Here is a 26105-nt window from a genome sequence, read left to right as displayed (position 1 = left end):
ATCGGCGCGATTGGCCGCTTCGAACGGCGGCGGGATGGCGGTGGCGGCAGCGCTGGCGGCCTGGAGGCTGCGGGACGCGGGCGCAGGTGCGGGCTGGGGGGGGCGGCCGCGGGCGCGCCCCGACGCGGGGGTGCGGGCGGCCGGGACGCGGACAGCTCCGGTAACGACGGGCGGCACTCGCGTCCCAAACCGTTGTCCCCCAGGACCTGCTTGTGTTCGGGTTATCCCGTGTTTATTTTGGTGTCTGATGCTCCGTTTTCCCGCCAGTCTGGGCGAACACGGTGTGGGATCTGGACTTCATCGACGTCGAGCCGCTGGATCCCCTCATCGCCGAGGAGATCACGGGCGGCGGGCTCGATGCTTTCACCCGCCTCTACCGGGCCCTGTCGCCCTTTGCTGGGGAGGACCAGGAAAACAGAGAGGTGAGCTCACGTTCTGCTTCATAAACTCACAGGCCCTGGGCTTTTCTGCCATTCGAGTCTGTCCTGCCCTGAAATTCGCAAAATAGTCTAAAACTGTCCCAAACGTTTCTTGTCATATATGCTAGAATGCTCCAGTGCAAATCCCAGAATGTCAGGGGTTGGAAGGGCCCTGGAAAGCTCATCCAGTGCAATCCCCCCATGGAGCAGGAACACCCAGATGAGGTTACACAGGAAGGTGTCCAGGCGGGTTGGAATGTCTGCAGAGAAGGAGACTCCACAACCCCCCTGGGCAGCCTGGGCCAGGCTCTGCCACCCTCACCAGGAAGAAGTTTCTTCTCAAATTTAAGTGGAACCTTTTGTGTTCCAGTTTGCACCCATTGCCCTACCATTGGTTGCCAGAAGCTCTTTCCAAATTTAAAAGATATCTTCATAATATAATACAATATCATATACCCTGTAACATAATTATTACAAATATTTTAATGTATTTTATATATAGGTATTAATACATATTTTCATATGTATTATATGCAGGGGTATATAAGCAAACTTATCAGGCCTGATAACCATATGCAGAGCAGACTTTCAGGAGACAGAATTCTTTGAAAATAGAAAATGTAATGGAGTAGAATAGCAGAAGGGCTGGCTCAAGCTGGGCACCTGCGCAGAGGTCCGCCCAAGCATAGAAAACTACAAACTTATATCTTTACAGACCGTTCACACCGTGATTCAGTCCGATAGCAATATTTCACCGTCAGGTCCTTTGCTCCCCATTGGATCCTTGCAATGGCAACTGTTATAATGTGAATAGTTGCTGCTTGTAGAGAGCGATGTTACTGCAGGATTTCTCACTATCACGTGTGTATCTTGCTGCAGAATATCTGGATCTTGTTTGCGGAAAACAACTTCCCTCCCAGCGCGCTCGTGGCGGTGCTGCATCACTTTGTCCACGCGGGCCAGCGTCAAAGAGCTAACGCACGGCAGCGGGTTTACGCTCTTCACGCGGCCGGGTTGTACTTCTTGCTGCTGGAAATCCCAGGTGAGCCAAGGGATGTGCCTCTTTATGGGTGGATAAAACATCGCCCAGGCAAAATCAGCTTTCTGCCATTTATGAGAATTCAGGGTGGAACAAGTGGCAGCTTTTCAACAGGTTCATTTGTGGAAACAGAAATATTTCTTTAACCAGCAGCTGCAGTTTTCCAGCAGGTTTATTCACCGCATTATCCTTCGGTATTCAAGGTTAACACATTTTGCTGCTGTGCAGTAGGTTACCAGCTAGAAGGGGTCAATCAGATCCTACCAGACAATGTCACCGCTGATGACATGTCATCCTGATGCAGTTTGCCTTTGTTCAAACAATTCTTTCTTCTTCTACTCAACTCTCTTTGTCCTGAACATCTATTTGGCTGTCAAAGCAAATGGCCAGGTGATTTGATGCTCACTGTATTTTGTCTGGGAGATGGCTGATGTTGTGTTTTCTGGACAGGCAGCATAGTTAACCAGCTGTACCATCAAGTGATGTTTGATAAATGCCTTCATACCCTGACAAAATGTTGGCCTCAAGAACCAGATCTGATGAAGAAAAGAAAGAAGACGCACTCTCAAAGCTCTCAGACCAAGGCAAGAAGGAACAGAAAGAAAGGAAAACCACACAGGAATGGCAATGTAAGATGTTTGTTTAATCTCTTCAGATACAAATCTCTATTAATAAGCAAATTGTTGGCAAGCTGTTTCACTTCTAGGTCAGTGTGATACCCTTCCTCTTTTTTTACCCCTGTTTTAATTCTTAGCCTTGTATTCAGCAGTTCAGCTGTGTTCTTGATCCTCTACCTATTATTAGGAATTTCAGGGGCCTGATGATTCATCGTTAGCTGCAGTTTCTTGGTTGCTGACTAATAGAAAAAATACAGCTTATTTGTCTGCGGCATATTGTTAGAAAGCTCAGCAGCAGATGGAGGCTTTTTTTTACTGTTAAGTGCATTAACTAATCTGAAAGGAAATATTTAGAATTTTGGATGTGAAATCATGTAGAACTTAGCCTGAGAACTCTATGAAGCAGCAAAAGCTGCAAAAGAGATCAGGCAGTGCTGTGGGACAGGATGGTGCTGTTTCTCTTTTCTACCAATGTAGATGGAAGAGATATTGGAAGAGGAGGAGGAGGAGGAGGAGGAAGATTGTGAAGACATTTACTTTTCAAAGGACGAGCTGCTTCAAATTCGCAACTCAGTCTTCCTTCTTCTGAAAAACTTCTTAAGGCTTCTACCGAAATTCTCCCTCAGAGAAAAACCTCAGTGTGTGCAGAACTGCCTGCAGGTAATAAAATTCAGCTCAAGGAAACTTCTGTCCCCTGACACAAACTGGTGGTGTTCTCTAGTTCTCTATCGTCTGACCCCCAAGCATCCAAGTAGACCAGCACATCTTGCCCTCACGTGAATTATCTAAGCTTGGTTTTGTTTCCCCGCAGATCTTTGTTGAAATGACAAGCTTTGAGCCAGCGGTACACGAGTTGGAGTTTTCAGCAGCAATGTGAGCGAGTCATTCTCAATGTTTATATGGTGCTTTGAGCAAGTAAAGCGCTCAGTGCTTGTGTTGTTATTATCCTGCTGATACGAAAATGAAAGCAGCGATTTATTTTTGTGAAAGATAATTAGAACACGTTCCACCTAGCTAACAGTAAAGAAAACATTTAGTGAATATTGAGCGTTCTCTAGTCAATGAGCACGTTTAATTGTCATAGTTGTAGTAAATGTTTCTCTGATGAGAGATGAAGACACCTGTTTGCCTCCTTTTGCTTAGGAATGTTAATGAAGCCAAGTACATACCTGAGCTGGCCTATCATGGACTGCGATTGCTGTGTTCCCCTCTACATGGTTCAGAAGATAAGGTAAAAGCTGGACAAAATCTTTAAAATCCTCACTGCAGTACTGGAAAGGAGTAGTAGTTTCTTTCCTTCTCTGCGTGTAATTTTTGTTTGGGCATTTTTTACTTTTTACATCAGTTCTACGTTTTGTGTGTGTGTGTGCACGAGTTTGGTGGGTCAGATGCATAACACTGTTTTCCATCCCAGTCCTTATTTCCTGTGGCTTGTATGATGATGCATCTTGTGTGCATTGAATTCTGCACTCTTGTGACTTTTGCGGCAAACAAATCGAAAACAGAGGATAGCTACGGTGGCATTAGATCTTTGTATCTTAAAAAAGAGAATTCCAGGTTGCTGCGTTTGCCTGGAATTTTCTTGTTTCGTGCTAGGTGGAGCTGCAGCACCGCTTGCCGTGTGCTGTGGCACTGGGTTGCAGCAGAGAAGCATGATGGGGAAGGGTTATGCGCAGATGATGGTAAGCAGGGCTGCTTCTCCTTCGCAGAATATTGGTCATGATCGAACAGCCAGTTCTACTAGAAATGCGTCTGCAGCTTTGCATTTTTATTTTGTTAAATTGTCAAGCATAGTTTATCATCTCCCGCTTACCCGTGTGCCAAAAGTGCAGCAAGAAAGCTCCAAAAGTTCGAGCGTGCCTGGTGATAAAACTGTGCATTTAGTTTTACATGTCTTCTGTGCAAAAAGCAATGAATTTCCTCAAGTTCCGAATGTCTGGTGAATTGCAGCCCACTGCTTTGGGGGGATCGTTGATATTGCCAGGAAACCCTTCTTAGGCTCTACTGGACTTGTATGAGAGCATCCCGGCTAGGAAAGGTGTTGTGTGTATTAATGGGACCTCTTTGAATTATTCTGCCTGGACTCATGTTTTGACAGGTCCTCTTATTTGGATCTAAGTTTGTTTTGTTCAGATTTCTGTCATAAACCTGGCCAGAATGCTTATCTCTGGGCTCCAGTTGCTACTGAAGTGAACCTAAGAATAACCTTTTCTTTCCAGATCCTTCGTTGGGTCTTCCAGCGAAATCTCAATGTCATTCTCATGGTGGAGAGGGGTGCGAATTCCAGATGCTCAGTCCTTGCAATCACATCGGCCGTGACCGGTGCCAGGAATCGGGCCATAAAATTCATCAGGTGAAGTACAGGGCTCTGGCACTACCCTTCCCTTTCTTCTGGCATGCCTTCGCTTAACTGCTTAGTTGATAAAGCGATGAGACAAACTGACACTGACTTTGAAGCTGTTTGTGCAAATGAGGTTTAATTAAAATGTCTGTAATGAGAATTTACTGAACTTGCTGACGGAGGGGAAAGAACATGCTGCTTGACAGACAAGTGGCAGTGAGTGGAAGGGACCTGCCTTCTATATTTTGCTTTGTGTCAGTTTTTCAGGTCGTTAATTTTTGCTCTGTTATTAAAATTCACGCTTTCTTTTCTTCTGTGCAGTTCTGTAGTAGATGAGCTGAAAGAAGTCGTTTTTCCTGTTCTTCGAATATTACTGCAACATATCTGTGCCAAGGTATGCTAAGCTTTGTTGCATCTTGAGCTCAAGAACTTATGTGTGGATACATTGCAGTATCTGTAACAGTTTGGAAATCCATTTTCACAGTGTTTTGCAAGGAATTAAAGGATTTTCATCATTTGCAAATTTCTTGACAGCCTGATTGTGTTTTGGTTTTATCTTTATCAGAGTTTTCAGGTGTCTTAAAAATAGTGTCATACCCTAGGAGAACACTGAGGCTGAACACTTTCCCCTCATTCACCATCAGTTGTACCCTACTCATGACCTTTCCAAAATTTGCTGTTGCTTTTACTGCTGTTTTGGAAGAGGAAAGTGAGGGTTATGAGAGTTCTTTGCCTAGCTAAGTATCAGAACTAAGCACCTGCTCTGGGTTTAACCTGATCTCCGCCTTTGCCTCAGGGAATTTGCTGTGTGGTTGTGTGGGGATGCTGAAGTAGTGACCAACGAAACTGTGATTGTTCTCCCAGTCCTTGTTGAATATAATGTCATTAAATAAAAAAATACCTATCCTAGGCCCTGAAAGGCCATTCTGGCTTCTAGCACACAGCATCAAAATATCATACCATGCAACTGCCCTTGTTCTTTAGGTCCCAGATAAGGCTGATTATCGCACGTATGCTGCACAGGCCGTGGTGAATTTGCTGAATAAACTCCCTTGTAAAGAGTTTGCCGACTTCATCGCTTGGCTTTATAAATACTCACTCAACACGAAAGTAAGTACATCTCTTTTATGTTGCAGGGTTCAGATACAGGAGTATTTTGAAGGTGAAGGGTTCAATATCAGTACTGAATAGCATTGTTGTTATTGCTGGTGCCTAAAAACGGTTAAAACGGAGCAGGTGATGCCCGTGTCTTTGTCCACACTAACTGAGCACCTCGTGCGCCTTCACTTCCAGACTGCCTACAGAGTGTTTGCCCTGGATGTAGCGTTGGCTTTGTTGAACGTGCCTGAGAGGATCTCAGACAGCTCCTTGTCCCCAGATCTTCAGAAGTTTCTCAAGCATAAGTTTTTAGTGCAGGTCATGGTGTTTGGCCGGTGTTCAGACAAATCGCCTGCGGTCCGCAGCAAAGCTTTAAGCTGCCTTGCCCACTGTCTCGAAATGAAAGTGGCTGCTACCTTGGAGAGCGTACAGGACTTATTACAAAGCTGTAAGTATTATGGGTAAGTTAGATAATGAAAATATTTCTTGAACGTTCTGGGGAATAATTACTGGGAGAGAGGAGAACAAGTTGTCAGGAACTTAAAAATCTGCACATAATGTCCTTGTGTATTGTGTCATAATGAGAAGAAAGACATGAGTCTTGTTACTCATGAACCTTATATTTGGAAGGGATTTATGTGGGTACTAAATAGATTCCTCCATGAGATACCTTTGAAGGGTATTTACAGACGACTGAAATTGCTCATTGAAAAAAATAAAACAGCTCATTCTTGCCTGACAGTTGATTAAATCTCGAGTTGCCTTTTGCTTCTGCTAAGTTGTTTTGCTGGTGACTGGCATTCTGAACTCCCTCAGGTGTGGTGAAGGCCAGATGGCACAATTCAGAAGTGTGCACGTAGCATCCTACGGTTAAATGGGAATGACAGAATATCCAGAATTCAAATACTTCATTTAATTTCTTTTTTTATTTCTTTTTGGCAGCCTCTGACCATACAGTCTTGGAATCAAACACAAACACTGCGTGTATGACAGTCAGTGCAGAAGGTATAGAGTCATTCTCTTGTAGTAAGTCTCAAGCTTTTCTTAGCATGACATTTTCTAAAAATATGCATATCTGTAAAACCTAGGGCATGCATGAGGCTCTCTGTTTAACAGTGAACCAGCTTGCTGAGTGAACATATGCCTTTTTTTATTCTTCAACTCTTAACTTTTCTTTCAGCTGCGTCCGACCATCCAAGGACGGCCTTACCGACTTTCAAAACTATTGAGTTGTCAGACAGCAGCGGCACTGCTGCGCTCGACGGTATGTCAGTTATATTGGCCTTTTCAGATAACTTTTCAAAACCTTAATTGGACGTTGTGAAATGTATTCGTTGTCCATTTTTCAAAGGAAGTGGAGAGAGCTTTCTGTAGAGCTGTTAAAAAACACTTATGGGTGATGAAGGGGGTGGAAGTGCCAGCCAGAAAGAAATACTATTTCCACTCTAGGCTGAAAAATACATTTAATCTTGCCATATTGACGTTCGTTTGCAGTAGTGTGGTGGCAACACTTGTTGAAATGCAGGTAATTTATTCTTTCCAAAAAAGATGGTAATTGATGTGGGATATAGTACTTGTAACTCCATACATTTAAGGGTAATTAAATCTCTTGCTCCAGTGCACAAAGAACTAATAGGGATTTGCTACATAAACCACAGCACCTTTGGCTGGCACTGTAATGTAGGGAAGAATTCACTTCTCTGCAGCATCAGGTATTGGCTGGAGTTGTAAGCAAAGTGTGAGGTTAAATGAACTGGCGCAAGCAGCTAATTCTGATCTGTTGACAGCACGAAATCAGCATATAAGTTGGCTTTTGTGGCCACGATGCCCCTTCTTTGAATCTCTTTTCTTTTCCTTTCTGTGTGAAAGCTTTTCTTCCCAACCTTTCGGCCTCTGCCGGTATCTTTGCTCTGCGTTCTTGCTGTTCACCTCTCTTGAACCGCTGACAATTCAATTTGCTGCTTAGTTCGCATCCTGCGTTTGTGTCTTTGTTACACGTCTCACGCTGCTCTTCACATGGGATCTCTCTCCCTATCTCCATGAGCCAGGCTCCAATCTTCTCCATTGAAAGCCTTCTTTTAAAACATTTCACTGATAAATTTCATTAATCTGCTCTTTCAGATAGAAAAGTCCTCCAGGCCACCTAAGGTATTGTGTATTCCCTGTTTAGTCGCAGACTCCTCGTGGCAGAGGATGCCTGGTTTTGTATCTGATACCCAGCTGAGCACACACTTGGCACTTGGCAAATAAAACTAAGAAGAGCATTGGATGGAAAAGGGCTGTGTGGAGCTCAGGAGGATAACTGGAATACGGGGCTTTGCGAGTCAGTCAAGGTGCATTAGCAAAGCTGTCTGGCACACGCCGCTGTTTGGCTTACGCCGCTGCTAATTTTGCACTTTTGTGAAGGCCAAACAGCTCGTGTTTTCGAAGCGAAATAAATCTTAGCAAGGGTAGTCGGAACGTGCTCAATGCACGAGGGCAAAGATAAGAAGGGTAGAGATAATCTGCAGGGTGAAGTATGCACAGCCGAGTTACCCCTGCCCAACAGTACATATCCCTGGATAGTTCTTTGCCATTTAGAACTCAGGTTTTTTGTTTGGTTGGTGGTTTGTCGTGTGTGTTTTTCTCTTGTACAATCAATGCCAGTTGGCCAAGTGTGATTATTTTAGCAGATTGGGTCACCTTCACAAGAGCTGGACTGTTTTAACGGCAAAATCTTGCGATAAAAAGGTTGTGTGCTGTTTCTGTCAAGCTGTTCTCAGGAGGAAGATGCTATTACATTTAGCTGCCCATTAAGAAACACAGACCAAAGCCCCTTTGCACCCTTTGGTAAAGAATTGTTTTCAAACTACTTTTGATTAGTTCCCTGTGACTAATCCTTTCTCTTAAAGGCAACAGCGGGGATCTCCACATGAATCTCTCTAAGTAACAGGTCTCCAAATTTGGCATATATTTGGGAAATCTTACTTAATTCTGTGAGAAATCTAACAAACATCACTAAACAGAAACCTTCAAAGCAATGGTAAAACGCTTGAAATCGGTAATGCCAGCTTGTCAGTAGCCTGTTTGAATGATTCAAAAGGTGAGAAATAATTGATTGTGGCTCTGTGTATGCAGTGGTGTCATTTCATAAGCTAAATGGCGGTGTGGGTCATTTCTTTTTATCACATTTTTGGCTAGGAAAGGAAGTTATGGCCATACTGAGACAGAGAGCCGGGGACGAGAAAACCAACGTGAGGAAATCTGCTCTCCAGGTACGGTGGGTTTTTCGTGTGTTTCCCAGTGACTGCCCAGAATGCTGCTAAAATAAATAATGAGGCCGTAGTACTGTAGGGAACTGGATGTGCTTTTACCCACCTGTAACTTCTTGCTATTCCTTCAGAGTGCCTGGGGGCCTGAAAAAGGTCTTGTTTACTAGTTCCTGATAAGTAAATAATGCAAGCGTGATGATGGAAAATTTTTCTAGTACTCTCGCTGCTATTCTCTTATTCCGTCATTTAGAAAGAGAGGCTCTTTTCAAATGTCAATAGGCATTTCAATTAAGCGACTTCCTTATAAACTGAAGCATATTAGCTGCTTAGTTTGTTTTGACCTTGTTAACAAAGAGATTAGGTTATTTCCAGCCTCTTCTCGAAGTATTCATTGCTTTGCTTGGTGCTCATTTTTTTAATGAAGTCATTAGCTTTTAAAGGGATATGCTTCAATGAAAATTTCATGGTTTAAAACATACGCGTCTGCTGTTCACTGCCTTTCAGCTCACACACTGATCCGAGCTACTCAAGTTAAGGCTTTATGATTGTTAAACAACATGGTTGATACAAGAGACACATTATTTTCAAGGGGAAATTGTGACATTTACTCTACCAAAATGCTGTTATACAATCGGAATAACTGAAAAGACAGTTTCTTGTTTCATTCCACATCTCTGATTGCGCCTCGTATTCATAAATTGTTAATGCGATGTTTCGCTCTCGCTGAGATAAATTAATCTCTAGTTAAAGTTGGTGGGGGGTAGATTGTATTTCTGATTTGCTACTTAATGCGCGTGGCCTGTGTTCCCAACGAAGCTGCGCTGGTGTTTTGACTTGCAGGTTATTACGAACATCCTGAAGCACAACGTGATCCCTTGTACTGCAGAAGACTTGACCCCTCTCCAGGAGCGGTGCCGGGACCCGGCGGTTTCCGTGCGCAAACAAGCCCTGCAGTCCGTCACCGAGCTCCTTCTGGTGAGAGAGACCTCACAGCAGTTCTTACACACACCTCAGACGGGCAAACCGTGGGTTAAAAGACGGGGGAAACAGGCAAATCTGGTTCACGTCATTTGTTCATTGGCTGGATTTCATTTTATGACACTGTTTTAATTTTTTTTTTATTACCTTTTGACGTGTAAGTCATGACTCATTCTTGTACATAGTTGTGATTTATGTAGGATGCTTCCAACTGTTGGAAACATTTATGTTCCTGATTGTTGATTTATGTGTCATGGAGAAAATGTTTATGCTGCTGGCCTTCTCGAGTTAAAAAACCCCTGAATCACTTCACTGAGATGTAATGTGTAGATGATAGCGCTGCAATATTTCTCCTTCTATTTATTCACAAAGGGTTAGTAACTTAGGCTTGGAGATACAGGGTTTATATTAAGCAAAGCTCTTTTTTTAAGTATTCTTTTTAGTGTTCAATCATCTGCTGTACAGCTTTATTGCGATACTGTTACAATTATTTATAGGGTTTCAAAACAAAGTATTACGATACTTTAGCAGAAGCACCAGGTAGCTTGATCATAGATATATACCTTGCGGTGCCAAGGAGGGAAAAATTCCCTCATCCCATATGCTGCCGTATTGCGTGTTGGTTGAGCAGGATACTGAGGCTTGTTAAAAGTTATTTTGAAAGTTGTAGCTGAATCTGGAGGTTTCTAGGCCTTTGCTGATCTTACCCATGCATGTAGGATCCTACAACAATTGAAAATGTTTCTAATACAATGCGCGTCTCTCTCAGTCTCAGCACAACAACGTTCTGGTGCAGAAGGCCTGGTTAAACGGAGTGGTGCCTGTTGTGATGGACACTGAAAGTTCTGTCCAAGAAAAGGCCTTGGATTGCCTTGATCAGCTCTTGTTGCAACATATCAAAAGCTATAGTAAGTTCAGGAGTGAAGATGGGGAGCAGGCTCTCGCGTGGGACCTCCTGACCCTCCTGAGCTCAGAAAACCAGGAGCTGAAGTAAGTGCATTTGTCCCTTCGTTGTGGGTTCTGATGACTTTTCCATAACAGCCCTTTGTCCGATGTGTCAGATGTTTTCATTGCCTTAACTACTTTAGCATTCAGGGACAAAATCCACTTTTTTTTTTTGGACTTCTAATCCTGTTAGAATACTCAACTCTTCCTTTGCAGAAGGAAATTGCCTATTGACTGGAGGACTAAGATAAGAGTATGAGTTTATACTCTCAGCAGTCTCATTCACTGTGTGGCCACAGACCATTAGGTGTCATAGTTTACGTATTATTTAAATGCATGTGCAAGGATAGGAAACTAAATTTATTGGGTTTTTTTCTTTAAGCTGTTGGAACTCCCTGCTTGAACTAGTAGAAGTGCATATTAGTGCTAGAGATGGAAATTCGTATTGCGAGGGGCTTGTGTCGCTCTGTTAGTTCTGGGCCAGAAGAGCTGCTGAAAAGTGCAGTTTTCCTTTGGGTGGAAGATTTTCATTTGCAGCTCTTGTTACCTGTGCTCTCTCCCTGAACTCCAGGGTTCATACGCAGGAGTGTTACGTACTGTTCTCAATGTGTGGATAGCAGCATGAATATTTAAGTCCAATGGAGGTGTTCTGATGACAGAAGTAAGAGAGAATATATAAAGAAAGGAGAACATCGCCTTTTATTAATTCTGATGTACAATATGTTACTTGTCTCATGACAAATAGAGTTATTCTGCCTTTTGCAGAACGCTGTGGGAAGAAGCAGCAGAAACGAGATGACACACAGCATGACAAGGACACAACATTGATTAAAGACAGCTGTATGTTTATTAGTCAACAGGGCATAATTGCTCAGAAATAGCAAATGAGATACTGGTTGTGCTGCCTTGCCAACCTGTGAAACTGTTCTAATTTGGGCTATTTTATAACATGGTTTGCAGACTCATGGCACCTTCTTCTTCATGACCTCAGAGTACCTTGCAGCTTGAGAAATCTCAGAACTCTTTCAATGTCAAGTAGGCCACTAGGGTTAAATAGAAAAATGAGCAGATTACAGTGCCTTAACATCACTGTGTCCTGTCCCATTATGGGTATTAAACAACAACTACTAGAAAGTCTTCGTTACAGATTGCTGAAATTACCTTTTCTTACTTTTCTTCCTTCCTTGTAGCCGTTACTTGAACAAAGCTTTTCATATGTGGTCCAGACAGAACAAGTTCACCTCCACTTTCATCAACAATGTCATGTCTCATGTGGAAACAGAGCATGCTGCACCAGCTTGGATGTTGCTTGCTAAGGTGGCACGTTCTTCACCCAAGCTGAATTATTCCAAGATCATTGACTCGTGGGACGATGTCAGCAGGTATGTGTGCGCTTTGAACTCCATCCTCCCTTCTGCAGGAAAGAGGAGGAACAAAGCAAGAGAGCACTTTCTGCCCTTCCAGATTGCTCTTTAGCTGCTTAGATCACAGTTCTTTATTCAGACAACCGGTTCTGTAGCTGGGAAGCAAGCAACGGCCCACAGATTTGTGCAGTAACCAACTCTTACGTTAAGCTTTTTGAGTTTTCATTTGCTTTGACAGGTCTGCCTTAATAATGCATATCCCAGATGAAAGGATTCTTCTACTGTGATTTGGTGTTGTTCCTTAGTGTTAATGTTAGTTTGTCGGCTCTGCTGTTTTTCAGGCAGCAGGACATGAGCACTGATACTGCAGGACATGTACTGTGTGTCATCGGTCATGTTGCAAAGCACCTCCCTAAAAGCACTTGTGAGAGGCTGATTGGTGAGTGGACCTGAGAAACTGCACGCTCATACCTTCCATCTTAACTGTTATTTCTTCTCTATAAGCAGTTGATAAGCCTAGAAAATGCTCATTTTATGCATGTGATCTCGTTTTCAGATAATATCAAGTGCTGGCTGAAGGAGTCTCGGTGTCCCCTGGTGGTGATTAGCACAGCTGTGGAAACTCTGCAGAAGCTCTGCCACGCGTGTGCAGATGTGCTGGAGGAGGCGCAGGTGTGACTTCAAATCCATCTTTTAAAATAGCTTGTCTCACACTTAGGAGGGCTGTCTCTTGAAGGCAGCATCAGTCTCCGCTCTGTCGGTTGATGAGCTCCTTAAACAAAGAGGATCTGACTCCAACAGCAACTTGAGTCTGTTCTGCTCAGCTCTCGTGCTTTGTTCACGCAGTTCTGGTGGAGAACATCTTGTAGCTAAGGATGGACTTGTAAAAGATCTTTCTTCAGAAGGATTCCTTCTCACCCCTTTACCTGAAACCCTTGCATTTGCCTTCTGTCAAAGTTTAGGGAATTCCTCAAGGAGACCTGTTGCTGTGCCTTTATGATATCAACTATTTCTCAGGCTTGGTCTAGCGCGAGCCTGGAGGTTGATACTATAAGCTCTGATTATTCTATATCAGAGCTGCTGTAGATACACATATTTTCTAGACCTCTTTCATGGGGCCAAACACATCAAACACATGTTAATAACACATCATTTGCACGTTCCTCTTTTCCGCCCGTGTTTGTTTTATGCCATAGCTTTGTTCCGCTTCTGTCGTGAGAAGGTGGGTTATCCTTTGCTGGTAAAATAGAGATCTCAGCCTGAGCACAGTCGCAAAGATGCGAAAACTGATGCAGATCTCTCTTGCTAACGTTTTCTTTTTGTATATATGTTCTGTTTCTCTTTCCATATTGATGACAGCTATTTTATAATAGGCACGCCAATAAAGTTTAGTAAATAGTATGCGAAACTGCACACTCAGTGCTTTAGAAGCCAGGGTGGATCGATGGTTTCTTTTTTTATTAATTGACAGTGAGAAAATCCTCCCGTGTATGTTGGCTTACAACCAAATGCACATGTTCCTGTGCGCTGGTCACTTGAGCACTTCCAACAGCTTAGCTGCCATAAATATATGCATTTGGTTTCTTATGTCACCAGTTTCAGATGACAGAAAAAGAGAAATGATGCTTCATTTTCATCATAGTCTGGTAGATGATTAGCTTCTTTTGTTTTCCCTCCACCCCTCAGAATTAGCATTGTTTTCATTTGAATGGAACTGCATTTTTCCAAACCACATTTAAAAATTCAGACAGACAAATGTGTTGGATATACATGAAACAGTCACCTAAATCCTTCTTGTTTAAATCTGTGTGATTTCTATAATGAAGTAAACTTAGGCCTGGGGATCATTAAAAGCCAGATTCTCCGAGGTGTTTTGACACTTGCACATGTCTCTTGATGCGCAGGAAGAATTTCCAAGCTCTAAGGCGCTGTTTGATTTATTTCAATAGAACCTAGGTTATTAAAAGCATATAAGGACTTTCAGATTAGGGATTCATGTGTGAACAGATATTACAGCTACATTTTGTTTAATTAATAATGTACCAAATTAATTTTGTTCAATTATGGAACAGGAGCTGCTCGACCAGGTGTGTGGTGATTTAGTGTCCACCTGTGAAAGCTACATTTCAGATATAGTCCTCAAAAAGGATGGAGCAGAGAAGCTGCAAGAAGATCTGCTGGTAGGTTTGGTTCCCCTTCACAGATGGGTCAAAGCGTGTGGGTGTACTTGAAATCGGTGTTCTGTAAAGTTCACGCCAATAACTGTGTTACACAGGCAAATACTGATGTACACGCCTTGTGTGAAAACTCGTAATGAAATCTGGTATTTGTGCGCCTGGGAGCATACAAGAGTTTGATACATCAGCAGTTGCTTTAAGGATATGATAGCCCATGTATTTTTAATAAAATGACATGTTTTTTCTTTGCTTTTCCACTCATGTTTCTTAGATGAGCTGTTTGGGAGATAAGTCTGTAAACAGGGTAGAATGAGGAGTATTTCAATATTATTAGTAGATGGGGGTGTTGTAGCATATTGAACTCATACACACCCCATTTCTATTTTGAAGCTTCACCTTCTGTTCTCTGGCCACTCTGATGGAATATTATGTTGGTTTTGGAGAAGTACCGTACCAACTGCTGCTGACTTCATTTGCAGCTCAGCCATTGCCTTTTGACTGCAGCGTTGCGTTTCCTCTCTAGGTGAGACACCTCTTCATGCTGGGGGACGCTGCTCAGCAGTGTCCGGCCAAAGTGGAGAAACGCATCTTTCTTTTGATCCAATCCATTCTGGCCGCTGTCGACGAGGACCAACGTGAGGCTCTCTCCTTACTGCCTTTTATTTTGCATTTACAGACAACACCGTTTACCAGAAAAGCACGTTTTCATTCCTGACCTGTTCTTTCCTAGTGTCTGCTTCTGCGGATAGTGAGGAAATTCCAACGTCTCAGCCGCTGTCCCAGTTGGGAGTGTCAGCCATGCCTCCTGTGGTCAGAGCTCACGCGGTCATTACCCTCGGTAAGTGCCGTCCTGCAGGAGCAACGTGCCCTTGTGTATCCGATTCCCACCCTGGCTGGTTCGGGTGCTGCTCCAAAGCTGTGTCAGCTGTACCAGAGGCCACAGTGTTTGCATTGCCTCCGCTCAGAGCTCGGAGCGAGGCAAATATCCATGGTAACGAGTTGCACAAGCCATAAAAACGCTGCCATCTACACAACTGCTTCTCAAGGTGGTTAATTCATTAATAGTGATGAAGAATTAGCAGCGGCCTTCAGAATTGTACTGTCTTTGTACTCAGAGTTGGTTGCTGTCTGGTTGAAGGATCATAATATATATAGTAAGGGACTCAATGGTTGTTGAAGAAAACTTGGTGCTTTTGGTGCAGTTTAGAGCAGAATGTCTGCACATAGTTCCTTGTTCTTCTCAGCATGAACCAAGAGCTGCTTTGTGATAGAAGCCCGATCAAATCTACATCTCCAGGATTATGGAAAGTACTAAAGTGAGAGTTGTGGTTTTGTAGTACTTCTGTGGTTAGCAACAAGTCTCGTCTCTTACAGATAGTATTATTCTTTCCTTAACTGCTTTGGAAAGCTTAATAGTTTTGTACAGAGCCTAGAAACAGTTAGGGAGCAGTAATGTTAGAAGGCAGGCTATTTTATATTAAGTTGCTTTAGTGATGCTCTTAGAGGTGGGTGTCTCCCTGCTATGCCTATGACAGCTGGGGCTGTTCTTTTTAGCTGCTTTGGATAATACCCTGTACACAGAAATAGTTCTCTCCGAAGGAGGGAATTTGGCATAGAGACCCACTCTATAGGTCTAAGAGGAGTTTGGAAGAACTCCTTGAAGTATGATTTCTTTGAGAGATCGTGCAGATTGCTCATCAAGTTTCAGCATGTGTTTCTTGTTTATTCCCCTGTTTACTTCCTGATTCCTTTCTTGGCTTATATTGGTCTCAAAGGAGGCGGTAAGCTGGGCTGGGGTGCTTAGGAAGAAGAATATATTCACAGCACTGACAGTCTCATCTCTGTTTCACAGGTAAATTGTGTTTACAGCACGAGGAGCTGGCAAAGAAAAGCATTGCAGCTCTAGCTCGAGAACTGGAGGTGTCGGCTGACGTGCCCGTTCGCAATAACGTTGTCATCGTTATGTGTGATCTGTGTATCCGCTACACATCCATGGTGGACAGATACATTCCCAACATTTCGTTGTGTCTGAAGGACCCAAGTCCCCTAATCCGTAAGCAGACGCTGACCCTGCTTACCAACCTTCTGCAGGTAAAGAGAGGCCCCCAGCACGTATCCAATAACCCGCTTCAGGTACCTCTGCCATGCTGAATACTGGCAACCCAACCAGGGGGTGCGTTGCTTCTACCTTGATTAATCTGCATTTAATCAAGAAGACTTTAAACTAGGTATTTTGTTACTGCTTTTTATTTTTTATTTGCTACCTAGGCAGAGATCATATTGAGGACACTTAAGGCAGTTGGATAATGAGATTATTTTTAGGCAATGGCTCCATCCTCTTGTCTTCTCCTAGTTTCTTTGAATTCTCTTCAACTTCACTCCTATATGAATGAATATAACAAATATCACAGCACCTTTTTCTCCTGCTGTCTCTGCTTATTGTTCTAAAGATATAAATGTCGAGAGGCTCAAGATGTTTACCCTCCCAATGTTCATATGAAGCCAACCAAGAGAGATTTGGAGTGCATTTGGTTCTGAGAACAGTGTTGAAGACCGTGTGTGCCTTGGGATGGGATAACAGATTTTTCATGTTTCTACTTGGTTATTGATACCTGTGGTAAAGCTAGATGCTTGCCAGCATGGCATTTATGCTGTCTAAAGCATCCTCCAAAACATTGTCTTCTTGGGGTTTATTTTGTGTGCCTTTAGCTGAAGTTGTATAGCTTGCTCATTCTGCTCGGCTCCATCCGATGTTGTCCTGACTACACTAGGTTGCTCCTGATTCCGGGTCATAATTTATTGTCTGCTGATTTCCTACAGGAGGAGTTTGTGAAATGGAAAGACAGTCTCTTCTTCCGTTTCGTCAGTGTCTTGGTGGATCCAAATCCAGATATTGCCAGGTAAGACACTCATATGTAAAATAAAGGAGTTGAAGATCAGAGACTCAGAGATGTATTCAAAGGAGTCTCAGTCCTGCACCTTCAGCATGCAGAGAGAAAATTCAGGGAGAGAGCAGATGATTTGCTCATTAAGCTCTTCATTCATACAGTTGTTCACACTTCAGGGTCTGCAAGGGTAGCAAAGGATCTAGAGTACTGGTTTTGTTTGGGTTAAATATTATCTTTTTTCTTATATGGCATGCCTCGTCTTTTTAAACCTTCTACTACATTTGGCAATACTTAGATGTGTAAGAGGCGTTATGCACGCTGCCTTTAAGTGCATGTTTATAAAGTTTTTGTAGGTTTTGAGTTCTTAAGCTGCTCAGGTGAGAAATGAGAGCGGGGCTGGTTTCTCCAAGGCTGGTAGATGGTGCGGGGCTGCTGGATGCGGAGGAGACTTGGACACCTTGCTACCTGTTTCTACCTGGAATAATCAATCTGAAGATCGGTGTTTCCAGGGCCGTCAACCTATCCTCACTTACTAGTGCATATTCACACTCTCTTTTTTCTTCAGTGAGTTTTTAATATGTAAAAATGTCTTTCCAGTAGATGGTGACATTGCAGCATCATGTTCCTAGAGCTTTAGCTAAAAGCTCTTTGGGACCCTTTTTCTTTGCAGCTGCATTCAGTGGCTGCGTCCAGACAAAAACATGTTCTTCATGTCTGGGATTGACTTGCAGCTCTTGCAGGACTTTTGGTGATTAACTTTTTGCAAAGTACTATAAATGTCTTGGCCGCAGTGGAACTTCAGTTATTTTAATAATGCAAGTGTTGTGCCTGGTTTCAAATTCAAATTTATTTCTGTCTCCGTTTACTTTAATGGCAAAAAAAAATGAAGTAATATTATGGATGCTGAAAACGTCAGTCTCCTTCTGGATGAAAAAAGACTTAAAGTCAATAAGTTGATATCCTCGTTCAAGCGTAGATGGAGCTGGGCAAGAATTAAACGTGGTATTGAGGGAGACTTGGCAGAGGAAAAACCATCCTCCTGCTTTACATCTTGTGAGCCTACACAGTGTTTCAGGGGTGGCTTTTAGAAGCTGCCTGATGATAAGATTGTTCTTTTCTTCTTTTCCAGCCTTGGAGAGTTCTGCTTGGTGCATCTCTTGCTGAAGAGGAATCCAGTCATGTTCTCCCAGCACTTCATTGAGTGCATCTTCCATTTCAATAGCTACGAGAAGCACGAGAAGTACAACAGGTTCCCCCAGAGCGTGCGGTCCGTCCAGCACATTTCTATCTCTTTATTGCTAAATGTTGGGTGGTCTGGCTGTGCGGCTTTTGGTTGCAGCAAAGCGCTGTGGTGCTTCATAATTATGTGTGCGATAGGAGGGAAACAGCGTTAAATTCAGAGTGTCCTGCCTTCCCTGTGACACTGCTGCGAGGACTTTGGCATGTAATCTGTGGGAGCGTGTGGGATCCTAACAGGTTTATGGGTCTTGAAAGTGACATTCCAATATTCCTTGCTGATTGAAAGTCTTACTGTTTCTGCGTGAGTTCGCATAATGTGACTTGACCCTTGTAAAATCTCTTGCTCTGCCACAGGGCGAAGAATCTCTTCTCTCTGAAGGGAAAAGACAACAAAGAAAAAAGGATGCGTATCTACAAGTTCCTGCTAGACCACTTTACAGATGAGCAGAGGTTCAGCATTACAACAAAGATCAGCCACAGCATCCTAAGTAAGAGTCTGTCTTTAGAAATCTGGTAGACAAAGAATTAGAGTCTATCTAAAGCCGTTAGGCTCTCAATCCAGCGGTGTTATCTTCCTATCTTCACTGGGACTGCTGTTCCCATAAAACACCTCTTATTTCTTCCCTGTATGTTCCAGCATGCTTTGTAGATAAGGTCCTTCCATTGGACCTGGAAGCCAACGAGCTGCTCTCGGATACATTTGCAGTCCTTAGCTGCAAAGAAATCAAGCTAACGATGATGAGATCAAAACCCGGTGAAGACATTGAGCCTGATGAAGATGAAGGTGAAATGGCAATGGCCAATGCTGTCATGCAGGCAGCACAAAAAAAGCTCATCTCGCAGGTAAATGGGACTCGATCTGGTGTGGGAAGAGGGCTGGCCAGTGTACTGGGAGGAATTTTACCTCTTTGTGACGGAGAAACTTGTGCAAAAATTGTCCAAATAACACAGTGATGACGCACTGTGCTCTTGGGCTGTTAGTCAGGCTCTGTCTGTAGGCACAGTCTGGTCTGAGGGCACCTGTGGAAGCACCGTGTGTTGTAATAAAAACGTTACGGCTAAATTTGGGAAGGATGTTTTGTACTCAAAGGGTTGGTTGGTGTGATCAGAAATGCATTTCCTCTGAAGTCAGTGAAGCTATGCCAGGCTCTATTTATTCCACAGATGTCTTATTGGTAAAACATTTGAGCATAACAGTGTTTTTTGGTGCACCTTTTGGCAATTTGCCTTCAGTGTGAGAATTGACTGAATTACTGATGCATCTTAAAAGACTCCACTTAGGTTAAAAGCCTATGTACATGCGTGGGGCGTAAGAGCAGGCTTAATTGCAGTAATTCCCTTGCCACGAAGTGATAACTCTTCTCACTTAGGCCATTCATCTAACCACAGAGTGGCTTCTCCTTTATTGCATCGTGTAACTGTTCATGCCTTGTTCAAACAAAGGTTCAAAAGAAGAACTTCATAGAAAACATCATCCCAATAATCACGTCACTGAAGTCTTTGATGGAGCAGGAGAGGATGCCAGCTCTTAGGGACCTTATGAACTACCTGCGGGTAAGCAGAAGTGTTTTCTTGGAGTTTTTTCCCTCTCTTGAGTTAATGTGTTAGATGTGCAACCAGTAATGGAGCGAACAGCCTTCTTAGAAGGAAATTTAGAAGGCATATGATGTTGTGACACTGCCGCTGTGTTAAATAATGTAGGAGGTGGAGGGATTTTAGATAAGGATCTCACAGTGTGTTACGTGTGAGCCTCCTCAGTGGAATGTAGGCAGAAAACTTGAGTGCTGGAAGCTTTTCCGTGTTCTGAAGTACAGATTGGAATCGAAACTCTTAGTCTGTTAAAAACACCTCTGCTCTACCAACTGGTATTTCCTTTAGCACTCAAGCAGCTGTGATCTGAATGGAGACATGAATCAGTAGTCGGGAGAGATTTCTGAAAGAGTTTAAACATTCCTTGTTGCTCCAGGAAATGATGCAAGATTACCGAAATGAAATCCAAGACTTCTTTGCTGTGGACAAGCAGCTGGCGGCCGAGCTGGAGTACGATATGAGGAAATACGAAGAGCAGCTGGCCAGGGAGAAGGAGTCAGACCAAGAGCAGGTCCCGGCAGCGCAGGCAGAGGTGGTGGGTGCCATTAACTGTGTCCCCGTGCTGTCTCTTCTGCTAAAGCTGGTGTACGCTTAACACCCAGACTCTCCGTGCACCTCATTCCAGCACCTTTAACAGAATGGTTATGTAATGTTCTCATACCTCTTTGCATTTGCCAACAGAAGCTTTGGTTTCAGAGTCATTTAAGATGCTCAGAATAACAACAAACAACACGTGCTAGCCAAAGAGGAGCAGCAAATAATTAATGTAAAAATGCGATTTAAATGAAAACCAAGTCTAATTTGCCACTGGCTGTGCTTACGTGTTGTATTGTTCTCTGTTCCCAAAGTGATAAAGATGATAAACAGGTTAAAAAGGGTTCATTGTGTCTGACTTTAGGTGTATACAGAGTAGGAACTTACCGATGTCGTAGTCCTGCAGATCCTCTTTTAAAAAGTCAATGTAAAGAAATAAGTATGTGCTTGGGTCAACTGTCCTGAACTATTTTAAATACCTACCTTAAAATGAGATAACTTTTACCCTGGAAGTGCCTTTCCCTCTCTTGTATCTAGGGGTTTCTACACGTGTATCCCTTGTTAGACATACAATATTTTCTCCTGTTTTCTGTAGCAACCTCCATCTCTGGAGAGACCTGTACCTTCTGGTGGCTGCAATAACAATGCTCCGTCTCCTGTAAGTGGGAGACAGTCCCCACCGCCACCTAGATCAAGTCATTCCTCTGTGCCTCTGGAGTTTGCTACACCTAGAGCTGATGTTCCGAGACAGCCCTTACTTGGTCACAGGTATGGGTTTCTTTTTATCTTGCCAGTTATGACACTCTGCAGGGCCATTGTTTATCCACTCCTTACCTGCAGCATCATCTTCTCTGTTACATTTGGTGTTTAAGGGATTGGGAGGACATTACATGCATCGAATCCAGGCTTGCAGGAGGAAATCACTGTTCTGTCGTGGTTTTTGCCCTGTAGGCCAGCATCCCTGAGCACATTTGCCATCCTCAACTCTGCCAGGAAAGCAGCAGAAGCCAGAAGCAAAAGCGTTGGAGGAAGGTTATCGGCTGTATCGCTTCCATTAGCTGGCAGCAAGCAAGGTAGGGAGCTTGCTGCAAACCGGTCTGGCGTTGGACTAGATCTAGTTGACACTTTTTGGACCCTTGAGGTCTCTGAGTGAACGCATTTCTATCCTTAACTATTTCCTTGTTATTTCTAGCGTCCTTCCGAAGCTTGAATCAACAGTCTGCTGCGGAAAGTGTGGCTGTGGTGGGGCGTGCAATCAGCACACCAGAACGTAAGTATAACCCAAAGGAACCCTTTCCAAATTGGGCTGAGCACTCATTTCTCTGAGAGAGGTAGGAATGCATGGCTCCCATAATGAGCAGAGAAAATCAGTCATTGATAGCTGTAGACTCTGTATTTATCCAAATAATTGTAGTAAATAAGAACTGCTCTGAAATGGAAGGTCTTAGATGAATGATGTACACAGGAAAGGACTGAAATGAGCATTGGGGAAGATAGGATTTTTTTTTTTACTCTGCTGTGAAAATTTAAGTAAGAACACTCAGAGAGGGACCTCTAATACACAAATTGTGAGAGTCTGCAGTGCTTACATCCTTTGCAGCGCAACTGCCGTCTCACAAAATGTGACCTTCAAAAGTTGGGTTTTATTGGGATGCTTTCCGACAGCCCCGCAGCATTCTGCAGCCGTTATAGCAAAACACAAGCAGAGCTGAGTTCCAGCAGTAGATTCCCTTCCTTCATGTCAATTAACTGCTGAAACTCCTCGAGGGCATCTCCACGTAGTGCGATTTGCGAGTGTGAGGAAGGTGAGTGTCCGAAATGGTTACGGCGAGGGGTGATGTTGCAGAAGCACAGCTGTCTGGCTGCACTCTGCCTCTCTGTGCACCCCCCGACACGCAGCCAGCGAGGCAGCCGGCTGTGACGCAGGCTGCAAATACCTGACATCCGCGAGCGGGCAGGAGCAAACCGGCGGCAGCGATGTGCATCCACTGGAAAATCTGACCCTCCTCTTCCCTCTGTGCCCCACTGTTTGGCTAGATTTGTCTGCCTTGATGTTTCTCTTTGCCTGAGCAACAAGCAGTGGTATTTGTGCAAAAAAAAAAAATTGGGGGGATGTTTTTAGAAAGCAGAAATCTTTAAGTGCCTTATCTCTGTCTGGAAGCTTGCATGGCTGTTTCTCTTAAGCGCCATATGGTGGAAAAGGAGGAAGAACGTTAATCTGCAGTGGTACTAGGGCTGAATTCCTGCTTGGCTTCGAGGCAGCATGTGTCCTTCAGTGGGGAGACAAACTGTACAGAGCAGCATCGTCACTTCAGCTGGCGTGTGTTGAGCCATCTGCGTGGTGGCGCTGGGTCTGGCAGGCTGATAGACAACCAAAACAAAACGTTTTGATTTCCCTGGTATATCATTCTGAAACTATTGGAGATGCAGCTCTTTGTAAAGCAGTTTGTACTTGAGAAGTTAGGAACAGCTGTCTCTCTCTTTATCTCCTTGGTCTGTTCTGGCTGTCACTGTCTGCCCTGCTGTGTTTGAGTCTCCTCCTCAACTCCTGCGCGTTGAGAATGTCTCAGTGGGTCTGGGCAAGTGCAGATTGCTCGCTGTGGTGCGTGTTGTGAAGCTACCACCTTAGGCTGCATGGGAAGCCCTACTTTATGACAGTTCTCAACCGTTTCCTCCCTCCCTCCCTTCCTTTCACATACATTTCTCATTAGCCAAGGTAACTTGTTAAGGCACACGCTGCAGAAAGTCAGGACGCTTGCAGGTTGGTCTTGAGGGATGCAGAGGCCAACTAAGGCAGATTGATCAAGTTGGATTTCCACTACAAGCTTCAGTGTTTCCCTCCCAGGACAGGGAAGCAGTTAAAGAGCAAACCCAGTTAGTGTGCAGAGAGAAGTCCTTCTAAGAGAGTTTCCAACTCCTTCCCTATAAAGCAGTTTCTACATTAATTCCTTGTGAAAGGTTCTGGGAAACATGAGCATAAAACAGAGCGTTGAGCAGAGTAAAATCTGAATATTGTGACATCTCTCCTGAGATAAATGACAGGAAAGAGACAGCTGACAACCATGGCCTGTTCAGGCAAGCTAAACTCTACCTGGGTTCCTTGTCAAGTGGTTCTTGTCCGGCTGCAGGCAGTTTGTCCCAGAAGGGCTGTTGGGGTGCTTTGTCAGGCATCGGGGGCCCCGTGTTCTGCCTCAACCAGGCAACTGCTCTGAATCTGGTTTATGGTGAAAAATGGCAAAGCTTTGGTGGAAGGTGTGGCTCCCCCTGCTAGGCGGGACAACGAGGTGCGTGACCAAGGTCCCACATTTAAATTAACGTCCTCCGCACACAAGGAAGGCTGGAAGGCTGGAGTATGAAGCTGATGTGCGCAGATGGCCCGTCAGACTCAGAACGTAGTTTTGAGGCTGAATGGGAGACACTGAGATCTGCTGGCCTGGAAAAGATATCTGAATGTGCTTGCAATTAACTGGATATCCTTTGTGACACTGAAGTGTTGTACCGCAGCATGCCTTGCCCTCCGGCTGTGTCACAAGCTGACTGCTAATATGTGGAGGGGTTTTTTTTCAGAGACCATTAATGACTTGACTTTCGGTGCTGGGGTTAGCGACATCAGCTCGGCGGACACACCTGGTTCAGCTCCAGGCAAGTCAACTTTGTGATTCTAACTTGAGGGGGGAAAACACCTAAATGATAAAATCCGTGACATTTTTTAAAATATTAAAATATATGCATTATTTGCAGAGAAGAACGAGGCTGAGGATGAGCCAAGAGATGTTATCTGCTTGACATCACTAGAGGAACCGTAAGTTCAACACAGGTCTGCAACAGCGACCACAGTGAGAAAAATTGGTAAAGTGCTTTAAAATAAATGGTCATTCTGCTTCCTCCTTCTAGCCCCTCCGTGCCGCAGATGTGGAAAGTAGAATCCCCAATAAGGCAAAAAAGCAGCCAGCGTGTCCCTCTGAGACGGTCCCAGCGGCGAACTCCACTGAAACCAGACAATGGATCCGTTCGCTGAACTTTTGTACAGAATCATGTTACCTGAGATCTGTCCTTTTCCTCTGTAATTCTAAATCACTGCGGGGACATGCCCTTCCTTCCTTATCTATTCTTATTTGGGTTTGAAGTGAAACTGTGTAGAATATGGGCACACAAAGCCTGCTTTAGCACATGTATATATTATAAGCTGCTGCTGTTGACAAAGCTCTCTGGAGTGCTAGAAAGCTGTGGTATAAAGAGAGGCTTGCTCTTCACTCAGAGGATGTATAATTTGTCCATTTGGAAACGTAAGAGCATAATGTTGCCGCAAGCTTAGCAATAAATGCATTCATCACAGCTTGCAGGGAAGCGAGTGGCTCAGCTTATTCACTCCATCCCTCATTGTCCCTCTGGGTTATATACTAGAGTAGCTTTAATTTGAACAAAGGTAAAACAGCTTGTCACTGCCACACCCCTAAATCTGGTAATTGCATGCTACATCACCTCTGATTTGTTGTGCAAACTCCTGTGTGTATGAACAGCCTTAATGTTCTTTTATATGGAATATTTCCATTCTTGAGCTGTGTTATTTCTAACTATTAACATTTTATGAAAATAAATGGTTATGGAATAAATTCCACCCACATTTTCTCCCTTCTTGATCTGACAGAGAAATTATTTTTTCTATAGATTTCTACAGCCTCTAAGTCTCTTCTACTACATTGCTGGTATCTTACGCACTCGGTTCAATTAACGTTGGACCCGGCAGCTTTTAAATATAGACTCTTATTTGACTGCAAGCAGGATATGAGTAACTCGCTAAAATCAAGGTTGGTAAGTCATATGCATAGAGCTTTGTGCTCTGCACAGATAACTTGTTTATCATAAATGCGCTGTGCAAATGGTGGAATCTGACCATTCCGGAGCCTCTCTGATGCCGTGTGAACCTGATTGAAGTTTTTTTTCTGTCATTAACTTCTATTACAGAGCTCTTGTCCTAGATTTCGTTGGAACTTGAAAATGGAATCTGTTTTATTCATGCTGGTTTGTCTTACTCAGACAAGAGCAAAAGAAACGGAGTAGGCTTTTCTGCACAAGTGGAAACAAGGAGGCTGAGTGTGCTTTTGCCACAGCCCTTCCAGAGGCACTTACCTCCTGCACTGGAATCTCAGTTCGCCATCACTTCCCCTGTTCTGCTTTGAAGATCAGAGGAACCTTCAAGTAAGGTTAAACTTTATTCTCCTGGGAACAGGGGACATATGCAATGGCTTAAGCAGCGGTGGTTTATGGCCACATCCATTTATTTTGTACCTTCTCTCCTGCCTTCAATTACTGTTTAACCACTCGGAATGGTAGACTGCAATAGTGTATTTCCTAATTTGTGCTCTTCTAGTTGTTATTCTGTCCTCGTGCAGCACTGAGATGAGCCCTGTGAGCGCTGACCTGTCTTTACTCTAGAGAAGAACCAGAGGTAGACAAGTGTCCAAGAATAAACTGATCAGCAGCAACATAGCTTGGACTTTCTGTAACCTTCAGCCCAATAGTAGTAAATGAGAGCTCTGACAGAAGAGGCTTTCCCGTATTTCACTGAATTGAAAACAGAAGGCTCCAATAACACAGCTGTTTAAAAACCAAAACCAACCAAAA

The 26105-nt window shown here is 43.7% G+C and overlaps 1 protein-coding gene across 1 annotated transcript; it reads left to right on the top strand.

The window, feature by feature from the left end:
- Position 1: 1 nt before the first annotated feature.
- On the top strand, positions 2-25098 carry NCAPD3 (non-SMC condensin II complex subunit D3). Its single transcript, XM_082070536.1, has 35 exons — positions 2-86; positions 268-422; positions 1299-1461; positions 1909-2087; positions 2553-2735; positions 2887-2948; positions 3219-3306; positions 4295-4428; positions 4738-4810; positions 5401-5526; positions 5710-5962; positions 6457-6519; positions 6695-6778; positions 8695-8768; positions 9606-9740; positions 10513-10733; positions 11879-12070; positions 12394-12491; positions 12609-12724; positions 14125-14232; positions 14753-14864; positions 14960-15067; positions 16082-16320; positions 17050-17129; positions 18247-18384; positions 18711-18844; positions 18994-19199; positions 19800-19910; positions 20323-20481; positions 21076-21248; positions 21432-21553; positions 21673-21750; positions 24048-24122; positions 24222-24282; positions 24375-25098. Exons 1-35 carry the CDS (start codon positions 35-37, stop codon positions 24496-24498), a joined length of 4479 nt encoding a protein of 1492 aa, XP_081926662.1. The 5' UTR covers positions 2-34; the 3' UTR covers positions 24499-25098.
- The last annotated feature ends 1007 nt before the right edge of the window (positions 25099-26105 follow it).

The sequence above is a fragment of the Streptopelia decaocto genome, assembly GCF_964273445.1.
Source record: "Streptopelia decaocto genome assembly, chromosome: 21".
NCBI classification, from domain to species: Eukaryota; Metazoa; Chordata; class Aves; order Columbiformes; family Columbidae; genus Streptopelia; species Streptopelia decaocto.
Note: the sequence above shows the minus strand (reverse complement) of the source record. Positions and strands in the feature narration are given on the sequence as shown.